General features: G+C 38.7%; 1 protein-coding gene across 1 annotated transcript in view; it reads left to right on the top strand.

Annotated features, from left to right (window-relative positions):
• The first annotated feature begins 497 nt into the window (after positions 1-497).
• The window catches only part of LOC139732751 (scavenger receptor class B member 1-like), a 50,395-nt gene continuing 31,150 nt past the window's right edge, over positions 498-19,742 (top strand). Inside the window, exons 1-4 of the mRNA XM_071643599.1 lie at positions 498-711; positions 14,947-15,286; positions 16,284-16,441; positions 18,453-18,594. Coding sequence (XP_071499700.1) covers positions 15,056-15,286; positions 16,284-16,441; positions 18,453-18,594 — 531 coding nt within the window. The 5' untranslated portion in view covers positions 498-711; positions 14,947-15,055. The remainder of the gene's footprint in view (positions 712-14,946; positions 15,287-16,283; positions 16,442-18,452; positions 18,595-19,742) is intronic.

Below are 19,742 nucleotides of genomic sequence, written 5' to 3'. Positions count from 1 at the left end.
TACTTTTGACCCAAGGAACATCCATATCAGGTTCAAACTTTGTACTACAAGATCCAGTGCTTAATAGTTGAGAAATTCTCTCAAAAAAGCAGATTTTTGCACAATAACTTGCATTAATTATGCAAATTTTATGTTTATTTACATAGTATGAAATCAATTTTTGTGACAGGAATTGTTTCCACTAATACTCTATACCAAATTAGGTACTTCTGCTGGATGCACATATATTTTTTATGATTTGTATATGTATTTCTGCATAAATTATGCAAATTAAGGCTTATTTGCATAGATACAGAGTGTCTCTTTAGATGAAAATTTTTCAATTGCCCTAGGGAACATCTGTGCCGAGTAGGACATTAGTACTAAAAAATGCAGCGTTTACCCCCCAAGTCGTCTACTATACCACACAAAATTTGCAGACGCGCGCCGTGACACAATAGAACTCGGCCTCACATAGTAGACACGCTTGTATTGTACAGCGACCACACAGAGCTAAAACAGACGGGCGGGGAGCGAAGAGTGTATTAGACAACAAGAGAGCTAGTAGAGCCAATGGACACGATCTTTGGTTTGGTTGCTGCAGCTGTGTCTACACTACAGTGATTGTTGGAAGAAATCGTTACGCGATCAACGACTAGAACCGAGTTGAGAGGACCTGAGATATGGTGCATGCATGATGTGCTTTGACCTCGTCCTCGGAGATCTCTAAAGGTAACTAGCCGCTAGCCTGACCAGGCAGAGGCCGTGCTGCATGCTGTGCGGATGCCCAGTGTTGCCCAGCGCAGCGCGACTTCTCTGTACAGCAGCGTGAATTTCTCTAAAGTTTACTTATCACATCGTAGCGATAGGCACCTAGCGTAGTTACACTTGAGAAGGGAAAGTGAAAACGATATCTTCTTCATGACAACTGAATTTACTTATCATACAGATTCTTAAGTTGAATGATAGCAAAATAGTAACGGTGATCATACAATACACTGATTTGCCAATTGGTGATAACAGATTCTTCAGGCTTTGGCTAAAAAGTAAAAGTAAAGGTGATCATACACTAACGTTAATAGATGATGGCAGATAATATCGAGAGATACTGCTTTCTAATTCTGGTGTTCTTTACGTTAAAGGGCAAGTTCACGTTTATTAAATTAACATGTGGATTGAGAGAATGCAGCAATTTTAGTGAAAGTGACCGAGTAAAATCGGACAGTCCATTCAGAAGTTCTGAATTTTTGAAGTTTCAGTTCTGCGATCGCTGGATATGTTACTACGTGAGCTTTTGATATCGTTCTACGCATGTGACATCATCAACCGTAACTACAAGCAGCCGAAGCACAGCGGTCTGGTCAGGCTACATCAACTGAAGGTCTAGTAGACTTCTCAGCAGTTACTGCACAGAAACTTTTAAAATTCATAACTTTTTTGTCCGATTTTCCTCAAACTTTCACTGATGTGTTCTATTCTACTTTATTGCTGCCTCATCGTAATCAACATGTATGATGGGGGGTTGGGTTTCCGGACACTTAAGTTCGCACATGAAAACTTACCTATTTTACATAGAATATGCACCCTTTACCTCAAAGACTTGATATAGACTCCTCATAGTAGACAACATACTCAGAAAACGGCGTGAGAATTAACCTGCTAAACCATTGGATTTCCCCTTCAAAGTGACTCCATGTACATGTCCGGTCCCACAACGCTTGGTCATATATGAAAGTGAATGTCAGAAGATCATTTGTCTAACATGGTCATTTAGTCTACTAGATTACCGTGGTACTTATTAGTTCTTCTACTCTAGACATGGATACACAGTTCGTGTTTGCACGAAGGTAAGGCCCAGCCAGTGCCAGCACGAGGGCCAGGGCCATCCTTCTAGATGAATCTACTGGAGAACTCGACATAGAAGTAGATAAAACTCTGTAATCTTTGTCAAGGACACAGATTCTTGGAATAAGGTCAGGTTGTGGCTATATGGTCACCATTCAAGCTTGGTGGGCAAAGGAAAATCGAAAATGTCCAAAGAAGGGCCACTAAAATGACTTCAGGAATAAGACATTTACCCTACTCGAGTCAGTATGTCACCTATTATCTATCTCTGCCATCTCTCAGTAACACAGGCGAAAAAAGGGGACATGATTGTTGTGTACAAATATTTGCGTGGTCAATATCAGATTCACACTAAGTTTGACATATGTACGATGTCGTAACAGTGGTGGGAGGGTGACACAACATTTGCTCCTGCGACAATTGCTCCGGTCTTACTTTCTCCAAGGACTTTAAGGGCTATATAGGGTTAGGGTTGTGATAAACTGCGACCAGCCCGAATGCAAAGGAGTGCTCGGGGGTTAGGGTTGTGATCGAAGGTTTTAGGTTTAGGTTGATGTGAGGATTATGGATTAGGGTTCGGGTTATGTTTGTGGGTAGAATTTATGTTTGGCTTAGCGTGCAGATATTTCATGGGAGCAATTGTCACAGGAGCTAAGAAATGTCATGGAACTGATGGGAGATCTGGTGGTTGACTATTGTACGAGAAACTACTAATGTAGTTGTTTTGCCAGAGCCACACAATGTAATTTATCATGTTTGGCCAGCAGTCATCAGAGCAGTTGCTTGAGGAATTGAATCAATAGATTTATTTTGTGAAAAATTACGCACTGTGTGTATACCCAGTGATCATACCCTCAGGGGAAAGAATACATAAGGTGATGATACAAAGGGTGGATGTAAAAGTTGATAATTGGATTCACATGGGATGCTAATCATGCAGTAACACTCAGATTGAGTATCCATACATAACTTTTGTGAATGAATTCAAAATACTTTTTAAAACAAGTTTGTGTAGCTGGATGATTATTTAGCATTTTTGTTTGTGATGAACTTGCTCAACAAAAGTGGAAAAACAGACAAATAACACAAAAGTTGTAAAGCAGGGCGAAAAAAATTGTCAGTTGTATCAGCTGTGAAGCTGACAGATTTTCTGTCATGTACCGCATTTTATCTATGTGATTTAATACCAAATATTTGTTGTATAATATTTCTTTACATATTAATTTGGCTAATTCTGACTCGGCCCAATGAGCAGTAGAAGAGGTCATGTTATTCGCCATACTGTGTTCTACATACTGTCATTAAAATGGTGATGTAGTTCCTAGGAAGGGGGGGGGGGGTGCTCAGACACAATGTGTTACCAATCCTCATCCAGACACATCGGAGCTAGACTACTCAAAAGTGCACCCCTAAATGACATCACCAAGGTCTGTAATAACAGGGGTCCGGATCCAGGAATTCCATAAGGGGGGCAAAGCAAGGGAGCGTAGGGACCGGGACCGAGCCTGAGCCAGGGCCAGTGCTGTGTTTTTGAAAGGGGGAGGGGGGCCCAGTTTATATTTGTCCTGCCACTACTAGGTTTTGTCAGCTGACAAGCAAAAAAGAAAAAAAAAAGGGGGGGGGGGGGAAGCTTGCAAAGTGCAATTTTTCTGCTACCACTTCAATCGGCTGACAAGGGGGTGGTCCCCCCTCCCACAGTAGGGAGATTTTTGTATTATGTCGGTCATTATACGATTTCATGCAGACTTTTATTATTATTTTTTTAAATCAGAAAGAGGGTGCCGCCCAGTGCACCCCCCTTTAATATTTTCTTTTGTTTTCTTTTTTATTGGAAAATAAAGGAAAAAATCAAAGGGGGACGAGCACTTGAATGCACCCTTTGAGCAATGACTGCACTCACAACAGTGAGATAAGTCTCAAACACCTCAGAAAGTTGCATGATGGCATGTTAGTGAATGTGGATATTATTCCGGGAGGGAAAGTATGGTCAGAAATGGGGTGGAAGACTAATGTAAAACCTGTTTTTCTATCTTCGTCATGGCAAGATGCACACTGTAAAATGCTATTAGACTTGTATCAGCTGACCTTGCTGTTGATGACATCACATAAGGCAAGAGAGCTTGGTGGGTGTAGAAAAATAAAAACAAACAAACAAATAAAGGGTTAAAAAATTTCTTGCATAATTTCAATAGCAAAAAAAAAAAATATTCACATTATGCAGAAGTAAGTATAGACACAGAACCAGAATTGAATGGAGAATGCTTTAATTCCCAGGAGTATTTGAATAGACCTATAGTCAATAAGAACATGTGGTCTGAGTGTGATTGGTAATTGAAAAAAAGAGGAAATATAACAATGCATGAATTTGAATACAATGAAAACGGACTGAGTGTTACAATTCTTACATCTTCATGCTGCCCTATAAAGGCTCAACATACCACCTCCCTTTTATTTTATCTTGGGTGGCCTGACATCTGCTTTTGCGACAATTGCTCCGATCTTATTTTGTCCAAGGACTCAGGGTCAAAAGTTTATAGGGGTGTGATAGGGTTTTATGTTTAATTTGATGTGAGGATTATGATTATGGTTACATTGATAGGGTTATATATGTGGGTGGAGTTTATGTTTGGCTTAGCTTGCAGATATTTCATGATAATTGCTCTGATTTAATTTTCTCCAAGGACCAAGGGTTAGAGTATTTGGGGTTGTGATAGGGTTGGTTTTAACCCTATTCTAGGCTGGGCTGTTTAGGTACAAGTAGGCTTCCCAGGCCCCCATCCAGATCTCGGCAATTGAATGTGTGATGGCAACGAAAATCAGCACACACATTGCCTGTGATGTAATCTAAGAAGCTATAAAGTTGATTTTTCCAAAAAAAAAAAAGATTATGCTAATTTATCCATAATGTTGCATGAAATTAGACTATTTGCTGTATAAATCACCAACCTGTCTAAACAGGCACATCTTTTGTGTGTAAATATTCTTTAAAGTGTCCCTAGCAAATATACACTGTAGATGAAAGATTGTGCCATGAGAAAAAATTCTAAGTATTTGATTGTTTTTTAATTTCTGAGTTGTTGTTTTTTTTACTCTTTGGTTTTTCTTTGTTTTTTATTGTTTTTTTTAATTGTCTGTGACATTGTTCTGCACATGAAAATTGTTATGAATGGATTTTAATCAGTAAAACTGCAAAATAATCATGTGCTTTTATGAAATTTGACTGAATCACAGTTTGCATTGAATAGTATTTCAGAATTCATGATTTTGAGCAATTTTTGGTCTGACATGCATATTATGTACATATTTATGTGTAACTTAGGAACCGCTTGTCCGGGCGTCGCAAATTTGGTGCCAAAAGATGCAGGAGACTCAAAAGAAAATAAGTATTTGAACATTGCGGCGACAGCTTTTTACACGGAATGTGGAGGGGCCTAGTTAGGGTTAATAATTTGATATTTAAGGATTATGATTATGGTTAGGGTTGTGGGTGTGGGTAGAATTTATGTTTGGCTTACTGTGCAGATATTTCATGAGAGCAAATGTCGCAGGAGCAAATGTCATGGAACTGATTATCTTGGTATGAATTCAAATGTTCAGCGATGGCACCTGTCTCTCAGCCAGTAAGGATGTGAGGCATATATGGTACCACAAGGCTGACTGGAGTACATTTCTTTGCTGTAAGCATTCATGGGGACATGTGCTAACTGTGCTATTGTAAAATAACTGTGCTAATGTAAAATACCAACAAATATGAAGGAAGCCCCAGCTATTGATGTATTGAAGGCAAGATTTGGTGATATTTCAACTTTCATCAGGGGGGGGGGGGAACTTACACAAAACTGCTGGGGAAGTGTTGCAGGACAATCGCAATATCTCGCCTCAGAAGCCATCAAATGATAAAATCTATACAGCAAATTGAAGGAGAAACTATTCTCTAACTCACAATGTGAGTTATTTTGGGTTGTATTGAGGATAAACCTGTGAAATTAATGGTGAAACTTGGCTTCCAAGAAAGAAAATTTCGTCTTTAAAAAAGCGTTATTTTCTCACATTTTCTTTATTGCCCAAGAATTATATATATGGCTTGTGGTAGTATGCCCATACTCTGTTCCAAATATCTTTTCTGTTTTCTGACTTTTCTATTTCTGACTTTTCTATTTCTCGCACGGTTATGACGGGAAAAAATTGAGATCACCGTCATTTTAAAATATGGCCCATCGTAAAATCTATAGCGTAAGTGTTGCGCAATCCAATGTATTGGTTTCTGTGCTGCGTTGAACAGTTGAAGCACATTGCAGGGTTCGTGCCCTCCGCCCTGTGGACTGAACAGTGAGACTGAACTGTGTCCCCAAACCTGACACTGCTGATTAGCTATAAAGCGTGCGCTGACCAGTAGAGAATGCATGCGCAGAAGGATGATCTAGTTGTTCATGTCCAGTATTTTTTCAAACTTGGTTGTCTATTTGCTCTGATTTTTACCTAACTCCTTATTGCACAAACACGAAACTTTGCAGGTATACAGACGAGCAATATGTTAATCAAATGCATACAGTATATTCATGCCGTAGCAGACTTGTGTCAGGAAATGACCTAACCCTTTCCCTTGATTGACTCAAACAGAAAAATAGAAATATTTCGAAAGATACATTAGCATTTTCGCCCAAAAATCATATGAATGATGACATAATGTGAAGTTTCAAGGGATTTGGTGGTAAAATAAGGGAGTAACAATGTACGAGGAGGTGAACTTTCGAGATTTTTTCGTCCTTCACTTCGCACAGTGCTTCCATTACCGTTACAAATTTGAAAGCTTTCGCTTCTTATCATGGAGTTAATTGCACCGTATCGGCGGACCTGATAAAGTCCTATATAATATGCTGTTATTTTCGCATACAGATATTTTCGCGAATGAGGAGGCCTTAAATGTTTTTGTGAGATGTTGTTTTCGCGAATTGACGCCGTCGCCTAAAGTTATGCGCTATTACCCAAGTGCATGGAGACATCTTTGCGTGTTGTTATATTTGCGATCCAACTGTGATTTGTGAAATTTGCAAAAATTAAACCTTCGTGAAAATAACAGCTTTTACAGTAGCCCAGTAAGATTTATAGCTGTAGCATACAGTACTCTGCACTGTTTTACATGTATATGTGCAGATTCAGTTTTAGGGTATTAAAGTATGCACTCTGTCTTCACTGTAGAAAACAATTACTACAGGTATTGTTTACCATATTTCCGTAATGGTTGAGCACATGTCTCACACTGACTCTGGAGCTGGTATGACAGATCTATGACTGGTGCCAGTCAGTATGAAAAGAACCAATGTACATGAATACAGTACCTATATCATGTTTTTTACTCACCTGAGCTGAAGGCTTAAGTAAGTTGTTGCGATCGCTCTTCGTCCGGCATGCGTTATGTGTTGTGCATCGTGCGGAAACTTTTTTACATTTTCATCTTCTTCTTAAAAACCCCATGACCGATTTTCACCAAACTTGACAGATAGCAGGGGATTGGATCTCAATTTCGTCAAATAGGCACCATGCCCCACCTGGGGGTCCCCAGGGGTCCCCAAATGCCACAAAATTAAGGAATCTTCAAAAAATCTTCTTTGCTAGAGCCAGAAGTGATAGAGCTTAGTTAACATTATGAGTTAGTACATTGATGACTGTAGCTTCAAGTTTGTCCATGGTATACTTGTGCCCCCCTTATGACCCAGGGGAGGGTTCTTAATGGGGCAAAAATTGTACATTTTCATCTTTTTCTTGAAAACTCTCTGATGAATTTTCACCAAACTTCGCAGGTAGCATCCCTAGGGGGACAGAATTTCAATTCCTTCAAATGGGCACCATGTCCCCCATCACCCCCCCCCACCCCCATGAGGAATCTTTAAAGATTTTTTTTTGTTTTTTTAGAACCAGAAGTGATCGAGCTAAGTTTTAGAGTAACATTGAGTCAATATATTGATGACTGTTGTTTCAGGTTTGTTTATGGCAGAATCAGGGTTGCCCCCGCCCCCTTGGGACCCAGGGGAGTAGGGTGGGATGGGTCCAAATGGGGACTTAAATTTTCTACATGTTCATATTCATCTTGAAACCCCAAGTGATGAATATTCACCAAACTTGACAAGTAGCATGCCAGGGGATTAAGATCTCAATTTGTTCAACTGGGCACCATGCTCCTCTTGGAAAAAAAAGGAATATTTACAAATCTTCTTCTTTAGAACCAGAAGTGATAAAGCAAAGTTAATACCATGAGTTTTTACATTGACGACTGTAGTTCCAAGTTTGTTCATTGCAGATCCAGGGCTGCCCCCCCCCTTTTAAGTCCGCAATTTAGGTCCGCATTTGGATCCCTCCCTCCCCCCCCCCTATAAAATGCGGACCTAACTTGTACATTTTCATCTTGTTGCTGTAAACGACATAATGGATTTTCACCAAACTTGGCAAGTAGCTTTCCTTGGGGACCCCAGGCGCCCAAACATCCTAAATTAAGGAATACTCAATAATAATCTTCTCTAGAATCAGAAGTAATAGAGTTGAAGTCTTCTTTTTTTTCTCCAAACTGCATAGTCCAACTTTCTATAAAGTACAATTGTACAGTGTACACTTAGCAGATACTTTTACCAGTGTGATGGAATATGTAAAGGGACACCATGCCCGCAGCACTCAAAGCTGCCCCTCGCCCCAAGTTTCTAATGTTAGCAGGTGAGAGTCTGTAAGAATGCATGGAAGGTGAACATGCAATACTGAAGGTGAGTGCAAGACAAAAAAAAAATTGTATAATTCTCACATACATGTACAGTCTTGCTTCAGGGAATTTTTTGTTAGGTGGGAAGTGACTGCTTCCTTTCATCTGTTGTCTACATGCATGACATGCTATGGTGATCCTATTCACCCTCATTGCTCTCAATTGAAAAAAAAAACAACAACAACACACACAGTAAAGAGCTGGTACAGTTTTGGTTTAGATGGAGCTGCAGGTTTCCATCTTTGTGTCTGTGTGTATGTGTGTGTGTGTTTGTGAGATAATGAGAAACCTTCGAGTGAAATAAGAAAGATCATATAATTCTTAGAGGAATTTAAAGCTTATATGGTGAAATAGGTCTTGAAATGACCGAGATATCCAACAAAGCGATCATAATAAAATGTGACAGGCCACAAGTTTTATGAGAATCACTTTGTTTTACCTTGTGTTTGGATATCTCAGTCATTTTAAAACCGATTTTCATCAGATGAACTTTCATTTCCCCTTAGAATTGTATGCTCTTTAATATTTCATAGGGTAGTCTCTAATATCTTGCAAAATGTTAAAAGCTAAATTCTGACTTAAACCAAAACTATACCGCCCCTTTAATTCTAGCTACAATGTAAATGTTTGATGCCCTGGTAGGAGTGTCCTACCCAGCAGACTATACTGTCTGCGGTTTGTTCTTGACTGAATGGAATTCCAATATTGTTTAGCATGATTGTTCTCGATAGACTGTACTTGTTCTTTGACTGAATGGAATTCCAATATTGTTTAGCGTGATTGTTCTCAATAGACTGTACTTGTTAGAGCCTGTTTGAGGCAGAGGGAAAAATCTTGTATGTGTTGAAGCCACTTGTAAGAAACCAACATTCATTGTATCTGTAGCCAAGGATGGAAATGGGGATGGGAACTGTGTAGAAGAGATGATAAATAACAGAGCAGTTCAAAGAGGGCAATTTAATGGTATGTAGAGTGTTGAACTTGTCTAAAGGGCCGGTCACACTGCCCAAAAGTTGTGTAAACGCATGAATCACGAAAAAAATTTGGTTGTGCGTGCTTGTTCGTTGAGAATTTTTGCTTATTTACGCAATGAAAATCAGCGATGAATTGCACAAGAACTACGTAAAGATCACGCAAAAATCACTTCCAAACCATGCACTTTCAGCTCATAGGCACGCAAAGGCCCCAAACAGGGCGAATACATGGTTGGGTGCAACGACTGAGGTCCACAGAAAACCACGCATAATCTGCACATTATCACTAATGAACTGAGTATGAATCGCGCATGATTCAGGCATGAACGCGATAGTGACAACATTTTTGCGAACGATCACTGATATTCCATGCATATTTAGCGCATTGTTTTCGTAAGAACTACGCAAACTACGCAAAAATTATGTAAAATAGCGCAATACTGCGTAAACTTTATGCGAAGCCGCGTTTTGAGCTGCTCAAACCTGGAAACGCGCAAAGTGCCGATCCGGTGCACATCGGCGGACAACTACGAAGGTTCCACGTCAGACAAACTCATGAAATGTGCAATTCGCGCATGTATCGTATAAGCCTCAAATTTCTTACATGATTTACGCGACTTTTGGGCAGTGTGACCGGGCCTTTAGCCAACAGTACATAATGGGACTGCTGATGAAGACATTTGATTTGCAATGTACACAATATTTATAAACTCATTATGTACAGTGTAACCATACAAATGTACCTAAACAAAAAAGTATTAACAAGTATCAGTAATTTACATAACCTGCTTTGTTTCAAGAAAGTTTGACCCACAACACTGAAAAAGAGAAATTTGCTCACCTCTTTTTTTAGCTCACTGCTGGCATCAGTGCCAAGACATAACATGGCCAGTGCCACATTTTCAAAAGTGGGGTGGGGGGGGGGGGCACTTCCAGGTGTCATGAGCACAACATTGGGTGCCACTTCCAGGTTTCTTCAGCTAACAAGCAAAAACACAAAAAGGCCATAGTGGATACCCGCGGGTCAGCATATATCTTTATTTAACTGTGACTGCGTTTTTTGTTTTTTGTTGGTTTTTTTGTTTTTTCTCTCCTTTATTACTTTCTTATGCCTTATTTTTCAGTGCTTTGTTCTGTTGCTTCAAGTGTGTTTATACCCATTTTTTGTACACATGTTATCTATTGTTCCAAAAAAAAAAAAAAAAAGGCCTTACCGCGCTAAAGGTTTCATATGATTTTTTTCCTTGTGCCACTTCCGGGGTAAAAAAAAAGTGGGGCACCACCTCAGTATAGGTATTGGTACCAGTCTCGGTGAACCGGGGTTATGATCATTCATTGAGCAACTTACCCAGAGATTGTAGCTTATCAGTCATGAAGGTCAAAAACGGTGAGTGCCAGGACATTGGAGTAAATTGAAATTTGTAGTCATTATCATTGACATTATCACTCATATCATGAATAAACACAATGCAGACAAATGTACACATGATACAGTGTAGGTCAAATGAAAATACATGCATCCTACAAATTTATTCAGTAAGTTTCCACCTATCATGTTTTTGGTAGATGGGTAAAAAACAAACATACAAACAAACGGCGATTGCTTATCACAAAGATTTGCCATTTCAGCAGGAATTCAATAGTTTACAATTTAGTTGTTTGTTTTTTTCTGATAGGGCTACTACAGTGCACTCCCATTACAACGAACACGGTTATAACGAAATTTTGTTATAACGAAGTAAAACTTCTGGTCCCAAAATTATCGCCATTAAAGTCTATGTTACAAAATTCGCTTATAACGAACACGGTTATAACGAAATTTACGTTATAACGAAGTCTTTTCCGAACACCACTGACAAAGAAAAACAAAAGAAATGTGCTCCGTTATAACGAACTGAGGATCGCTTTCGAAAATACGTAGCGGAACAAGCATTTATAGCTGCGTCACTGCATGGGCGAATGCGTCACATCACTGTGTGTTCACTTGGTGTGTCACACGCAGTTTCGAGGGGAACTTGCGTTATTGTAATACAATAATCTGAAATTGAATAACTATTTGTTTTATTTTCAGTGTATGACGAGTATTCAACAAACAGAATATCATATATGCTTGGCTTCCTTGTTTTCGTTATATATTCTATTTGTTCGGTTATAACGAAATTTCGTTATAATGAAAGAAAACTGCCGGTCCCGAGCATTTCGTTATAACGGGAGTGCACTGTACATGGCATTCAGTGCAATTGCTTGGCCTACATTTGGGCAAGTCTAAGGCCAAGGTCCCCTGTGAATACAAAATTTCATATTTGCTCAATATTGACATGTTTGGTATCATTTTGAAGCTAATGAGCTGAAGTTTCAGAATTTTCCATGAAGGAAAAAAAATTACTATGCAAATGTATGATGAACAAATTGTCCTTCATTCAGGTGAAATAAACACAAATTATTCAGTGCTTTTACTTAGCTTTGATAAAAATCGTGGACATACATTCTTGATGCTTGACTTGAATCTCCTGCTTGCTAGATAGGTGTCATATACATGTATGTACTACCAGTACGTAGACTACTTACTAGGTTCTGTGCAGTACTTACTGCACAAATTAATGTTTCTTGTGTTGGGCTGTTTTTTCTTGCAAGTGAATGCCAAACTGGCCTTCATCGATTAAAATAAACACATGACTATTCCATGTTTTAGTAGTAACTACGGTAAAGATCATGAGCATACAGTACATACTGGGGTTTGTTATAAAAACGTGAAATATAACTGCATATGATTATGATAACAAATATTCTTTGATTTTTTTTGGTGACAATCTGCATCAATATTTCAATAATTTGCAGTGTACTTCTGTAATTACATTAAATATCGGTACCTATAAATATGGTTGTCCACACACCACGAATACGGTAAAAAATGTCCCATACGTAACATGTTGTATCTCTCTTTAATTAGAGCTTGCAATTAAAGCTTTTTTCCTATGACATGAAACTTACTTTCGATAAACTTGAGTGCTGTGACTTCAATCATTCTTAGTTACAAGTTGTAAAATAGAATACTTTCAGAGGATTTTCAGGTTGGGAAAAAAAGTTTAAGAAAGTGATTTTGTTTTTTTGGTTCCGTATGTTACAGCACATATTGTCTCTTCTGAAGTATGATTGTCAAGGTCATTTGATGCCATTTTTTACATGATTATTCTTCTCCCAGTATCAATCACCATGATGAAGTTCAATTTTATCAAAGGCCATTTACACTGAAATGTCCTACCACTATGCATAACTTGTGCGTTATCTTGGACTTCCCCCTCTTCTAAGGTGTTGGCAAGAGAAAGCACTTATCTTTAGGGGTGAAGGTACATGACCTCCTGCTCTTCAGAAGTAGGAGGACTGAGGTACTGTGGAATGCTTTGGCCAGTGAAGATGCATATCATAGATTACTTGCTTTTAAGAGCTAGCAAGACGACTCTTTAGGAAATAAGGTGTTCTTGGCTCGTCTGAGATCATAGAAAGAATGCCTATGTCTGAATAGCAGTCCTGACTTTAGTCTTGTAGTGATTTTTCTTTTTGTTTTTTGTTTTTTGTGATAGTGTGATGAATCCAGGAAGTGAAGTTTTGAGTTCAGTCCCATCCACATCCTTTGTCTGAGTACCTTCATTGTGAAATCTGTGACTATTATTGTTGGAATGTACATGTATGTACTTCGTGGGTTTCCATTTTAGTGATACAGGTAGTCCAAGGTTGTTGGGAGTTAAGAACCTAGTACGATATTGGGCCTGTGAATCCTCCTAAAGCATGGGTTGTGTCAGGGAATCATTTGTTAAAAAATAAATCATGTATTGTGTAGTTTTTCTCCTTATTTCATGATTATACCATGGTGCCAGAAAAATGAAATGTTGATGAAGTGCTCATTCATATTTGACACTTTTTAGAACTCTTCCCAATTCTGGAGTATAGGACAAAGTTTGTAGTTTTTAAGTATTTCTATAATCTCAAAATGCTGCTTAGGCTTTGAAATTGCCCATGGTAGGGCTATAGAGGGCGCTAAGTACATTGTCATGTCCTCTATGCAAACGTTTGCATTTTCCGTGGGAAGGATCCTAGTCCTCCCTCTCTCAGTCCAATATATGTTTTCAGCTCAGGGACTGTCATTACCACAAATTTCTTAGATGATTGTTCCGAGATGAGTGTTCCATCTGCGTGAATTTCAAATGGCGTCATAGAAATTAAAAAGATACACAAAGATGGCAGACAAAGCAAAAGCCAAAGTCAACACTGCTCGTTCGTACGTGTACATACTGTAGGTGTGTTTTGAACATTGCGTGATAAGTGGCATGATAGCTCCAAAAAACTCTGCATAGCACGAGTATTAGGTACTGTATGTACAGTTGCTAGCTCTATGCAATAAGCATACATGTAAAAATTGTTCTTGCATACTGTTTGTGTACTTTAACCCATTGAGGACGAGTCCCGAGTATACTCGGGCAGAGGTCTATGGGAAATGACTGTTGTATAAAGCCTGTCCTCAACGGGTTAAGAGATGCAGCCCAGATCATACGTTATCCAACTTAAGCTGACCCACTCCACAAGATACCTAATACAGGACTGGCCTGGAGGCATCTTGGAATTATGTCACATTTGGGGCAAAAATACCTGAAAACCAGAGGAGAAAAGTCACTGAACTTTGACTAAAACTGGCATTTTAATTCCATCTTGGAATGTCTAGTGGTACAGTAGTTTTGATAGGTCAGGGTCACTGTACTTTAGAGAAACTGTTATTTCAAGCCACTACTTCAGCTTAGAAAGTCTAGTGATACTGTAAGGGTAGAAATGAAGTGGCAGATATTTGTTTGAACATTGAACATGGGGTAGTAACTTTAAGTGTAGGATAAGGTGAAAGGTCACTGTTCTTGGCTAACTATGTCATTTTTAAGCCAAAAATTTGAGCTTGGAATGTCTAGTATTGGCAAATATTGTGTCAAAAAACAAAAAAACAAAACTGAATAAGCAATTAGTTGACCAAAATTACAAGTAAATTTCAAAGGTTCAAGGTCAGAGGTTGCCAAAATTTGAAAGTATGAACAAAGTCCAATATTTCTTCCAAACCAGTTCATATTAATCGTATCATGCTCTCCTTCAGGACAATGACAGATGTTGGAAGAACCAGCATATGCCTTGCCTTTTATCTTTGATGTTTGATATTATTGTCTGCCTGGATCGTTTATCGCAGTCTTCCCATGGGGGGGGGGGGGGGGGGGGGGGGGGGGGGGGATGTCCTTGTTTACCTACCACATGCTCTTCACTTTGATTTACTGTTGACAGCATAGCCAGGAAGTCAAATAGACGAGACATTACGTGATGAACTTGGCTCACTGTAAATGTTTATTTATTTGTCATTGTCCAAATCAGGGTGACTGAAGAAAATTAGAGAGACCTCCATCTGTGGACCAACCGTGATTGCTTTTTGGATTACACGACCAATAGGCCCGATAACGCTGTGTACATTGTACTCACCACCATGACGCCAGTTAGCCAGGCTTCAGGGGCAGGCAGCGAGGAGGATCTACTTCTACCGAAGAGTCCGACCGAAAGCTCTCAGTTTTCGGGGAAGCGCCGTTGTGTCAGCATGACAGCCAAGTGTGTGGCCTGCCATAGTATCCTCATCATCCTGGCTCTCTTTCTGGTGCTGGGGGGATTGCTGCTCTTGCCATTTATAATGAGTGAAATCTACAAGTATGTCATTGATAAGGTAAGTTCTGTGCCTCCAGGCCCACCAATGTTTTTTGTTTGTTTGTTTGTTCGTTTGTTTGTATTACATGTACTATCATTTCCAGGCTTCTCTGTAAAATTTCAGTAATTTTGTTGGAAGCATTAGATTTTTGATATTTGCTTTAGAATCTGCATTTGTGTGTGTTTTTTTTTATTAAAGTATGTTCATTTAAGCAACCATTTCCCTTTGTGATTATAGTGTTATTTTTTTTTCTTCCAAGTACTGATGACTGATTGCCAAATTCTTATTGAATTCCCATTAAAACAGTCATGCTTGTGATACCATCTTTAGGCCATGGCTGATAGGCAGTCGTTGACAGAAGGCTCTAGGACAATTACCCCAGACCCTTCCCCTGACTGACCCTAACCCTAATCTTTACTCTAACCTTAATCTTTACTCTAACCTTATCACAGACCAGTATTTAGCCAGGTGTAGTTGTCCTCATGGGGGGTAATTGCCCTGATATGGGGAGGAAAGGTATGCAGGTAGTAGAACTTTGAAAATTTTCAATAATTTTCAGTGAAACATGAGAGACATTTGAATTGAATAGCGTCGGGTGGGAGTGTGATGTTTGATTATGGTGAGTGATCACCATGTGTCTAATCTGTTCTACAATTTGATTGTAGCTTCACCAAGACAAGTTGCTCAATGAAAACAATATTTGCAGACCTGTGAGTGTTCAAGTGGTTCAGATTTTCAGTACTTTAGATCTGTTGAGGTTTCTACATATATGTTACAAATCTGATGCTTCAGCTTTGCTCTTTTCGAACTGTGGACTATGTGATAATGATGAATGTATATGCACTGAAATGATGACATAACCAGTTATTTATGCTGTTTTAATTGTTTAACTTTGGTCAGTGCTGTGCAATAAATGGAGAGTGTAGCCGCAGATACAAGACTGTTATTTACACATGCAATATGTTTTACTCCCATCTTTCTTTAATCTGTCTCTTTTCATTTACCGGTACTTCAGATGATGGTGCTTGATCCATCCTCACCCCTATTTAGTGAATGGGTAACTCCCAACATCCCCATGTTCCAGTCCTACTATTTCTTTGACATCCAAAACCCAGAGGAATTCAAGGCTGGTGCTAAGCCAGTCGTGAAAGAGAGAGGGCCATACGTCTACAGGTAAGTACATACTGTAAATGGACTGCTCCTTGGCTGATTTCATTAAAATGGTGTATAAATCACAATTTCAGAGATTATGATAACGGTGGTGATGATGAATAGCATAGCTGATATATGTGACCCGCTACAACAAAAGGATCCTAAAGTCGCTGATGGCTGAGCCGAGAAAATCGAGTTTGAAATCAGATCATCAAAATCGGTCACAACTATCGGTTTTCTGTTTTTTGCATAATTTTGTAGTCTAATGTATCATCTATCATCTGCCGAAATTTCGAAGCTAAATGGCCAAAGGAAAGGCAAGAATATAACCTTCTTCTGGGCCATGATTTTTCAACTTTCAACAGAACAGAAATGTGTCCGAAGATTTGGATTTAGCTCCGCAGGTAGACTCCGCCCCTAGCAATGAGGGAGTGATCTTATTGGTCAGTGCGTGGCATCCTGGTTACTGATTGGTCGTGTGTAGACCGCTGGCGCTAAGCTTCAATGAACATCATGGAGGTTGCTAAGAGCATACCTTCTATTGTCAAGCAGAAGCAGTGAAGACTGTCTTGCCTCCCCTTGATCATGATAGCGTCGGAATAGAAAACTTTGGAGGCGGTTTTCTCGAAACGCTGATTTCCTAAACCACTCGATATGCGCTAATAAAATCATCGATATTTCCGCAAAAAAAGTACTTTCATGAGTCGTATTATATATGAAATTAAAGTGCAAGAGCAAGGGAATGATATCATGTCATCTTCAGATAATTGTCCTCCCCCAACTTTCGGATCCTTTTGTTGTAGCGGGTCACATATATTGCCATTTATCTGTTCAAAAGAAAAAAAAAGAACGAAGGAAAGAAAAGAAAACAACAAAAAAGAACATACAAACGAACAAACATTCAAACTTGCCTCAAAATTCATTTAAGCAGATATTTATGCAAGTAGCCAATGATGTACGGTAGTTGTTCAAAATGGATGCCATTGCTAGAGAAGAGATGAGATGGTCGGCCTTCATTTGTCCATGTTTCTGTTGATTCCCAGTTACAGTGGTGTAAATTAAAACACAAGGGGGGCACTTTGATTATAAACAGTGGGAAGGCAATATCTGGAATTAAAGTTACCTCTTTGTTCTTTAACTTGTGGAAGATTAGTACCGAGTATACTCAGGCATGTGTCTAGGGAAAATTTGTGTCTTAGCAAAATCAGCCCGTTCTCAATGGTTGAAGGCAGAGGTTTTGGGTGAGGGAAATTGTCCTTCTTTAGAAGTGAGCTATGAGTGTACAAGCCAGTATGAAACTGCTGTTAATGTGTTATTTTCCAGTTCATGTTTAACCTACATAGTACGTTTACCAGTTAGAGAGTTGGTTCAGGTAAAATGAAAAGGAATACAAGAAAAACAAGAGTTTTTTGTATTCCATTGAAACACTTGTGTTGGAGGCCTGTGTGACATAATGAATATCTTTTGTGACCAAAAAGTTCTTGCCAAAGAATTGCAAATTTGTGGTTATGAAACCAAATGTATTGCTCAATGCACAGATCTGTTATTGAATTGCAGAAAACAAAAGTTTATGATTTGCAAAGGGTGTACCTGGTAGTGCAGTGTTTGGGTTCTGTCTGCCGTCACCCTTCAGACGCTCTTATAAACTGCTGTGCTTTGTTGATATACATGCACTTTGTGATGATTCGTAAAGAGTGAAGATGAATTATTAAATGCTATCAGAATTTTAATGATATGCACAGTTTTGTGGTGGTAAAAACAGTAGCAGAAGACTGCAGAGGACTGTGATGAATACATTTTATTGGCATTTGAAATCAGACATCTATTATAGGCTAAACTGTTAGTATGACAAAATGTGTCATCTGTACCTTAACCTGAAAAATTAAGTTGTGGACTGGGTGTGAAATGAATTCCACATTCCATCTTGCCATAGATTATTCAGTGTCGAGTTTTTTCCCTGGAGAGAAAAGCAAAAATACGTGTATGGGAAAGAAAGCTAATAATGTTCCTGTATTCAATGCTTCATTTGCAGGCTTGCATATGATCGGTTGAATTTGACGTTCTACGACAATGGCACACTGTCGCATAGACCAATGTATTACTATTATTTTGATGAGGAAAAGTCTGTTGGACCAGATACTGACTCCATGATGGTGCTGAATATGCCGCTGGTGGTAAGAATCAAAACATATCTTTTTGTCATATTGCATTGTGAAGTTCAGAAGAGATCTCAATTAGCAACTGCCCTTATGATTGATCCAAGTGACTACCAATTTCTATGTGGATGTATTGCATAGTAAATTGTTTCTGGTTCTTCATTTCTATGAATGAGGATGTTCTATGCAACAACCAATAAAACTCTGTCTAGCCTGAAGAATACAATGTAGTGGGAAACTATACTTTCCTCCATAGGAGAAGAGTGATGCTGTAAAAGCTATCATTTTTGCCTACAGATGTATATTTGTGAATGAGGAGTCACAGACATTGTCGTGAGACGTTTTCATATTTTGACTTCGAGGCTATTATAAGTGCACTATATAATACCTGTCTGTTCACAATATTTTTGTGTGATATTGAATTTGCTGTCCAACTGTGATTCATAAAATTTGCAAAAATTAAGCCCTAACAAAAATAACAGCTTTTACAGTGGAAGAAAATATGAAAGTGCCTGTTGCTTGATCCTTCCAGCAATATTAGTTAACCTCAATAGCTAAAACTATTCTGATATTTAGTATTCAGAGAGATTGTACTTTCATTCTCAAAGTTTTGCTTTCACTTATTTTTTCTATCATCAGTCAGTTCAAAGCAGTGAAGTGAGTTTATGATGAGGCAAAATTATAGAGTCCTTGCCAGCTATACAAAAAAAAGAAAATGATCTTGAATAATGACTGGAACCTTCGAGAAGTGTATTTACAAGTAGCAGATATGATTAACTCTTTATATGCCATGGTGGAAACCCCCTGTGTGCCACGTTATTCCAAGACACGAAGGTAGTCATGCTTTGAGAAAGAATTATATTTTTCCATCTTGTATGACCTCTACAAATTTCTGTTAAAATTGGCATAATAGTAGGCAAAGTTAAAGAGGAATGCCAAACTTCATTTCGATATAAATTGTATGACGAATCTATTTTTCAATTTCTCTTTCAAATGACCAGTTGCTACATTACTGTAAAGGCATGACTTTTGCACATAAAACCGTGACAGAAACTTAGAATGTACGAGCAAATCTAGTTGGGAACACCACTTGATAGTCAATCACTACATAGAATGCAAGCCGTATATGAGAGGAACAAAAGCATGAGAAAAGCTTCAATTGTGCC

The sequence above is a fragment of the Diadema antillarum genome, unplaced genomic scaffold, assembly GCF_040938485.1.
Source record: "Diadema antillarum isolate AM-2024a unplaced genomic scaffold, OU_Dant_1.0 seq00000446_RagTag, whole genome shotgun sequence".
Classification (NCBI taxonomy): Eukaryota; Metazoa; Echinodermata; class Echinoidea; order Diadematoida; family Diadematidae; genus Diadema; species Diadema antillarum.
This window is presented reverse-complemented; position numbering and strand designations above follow the sequence as displayed.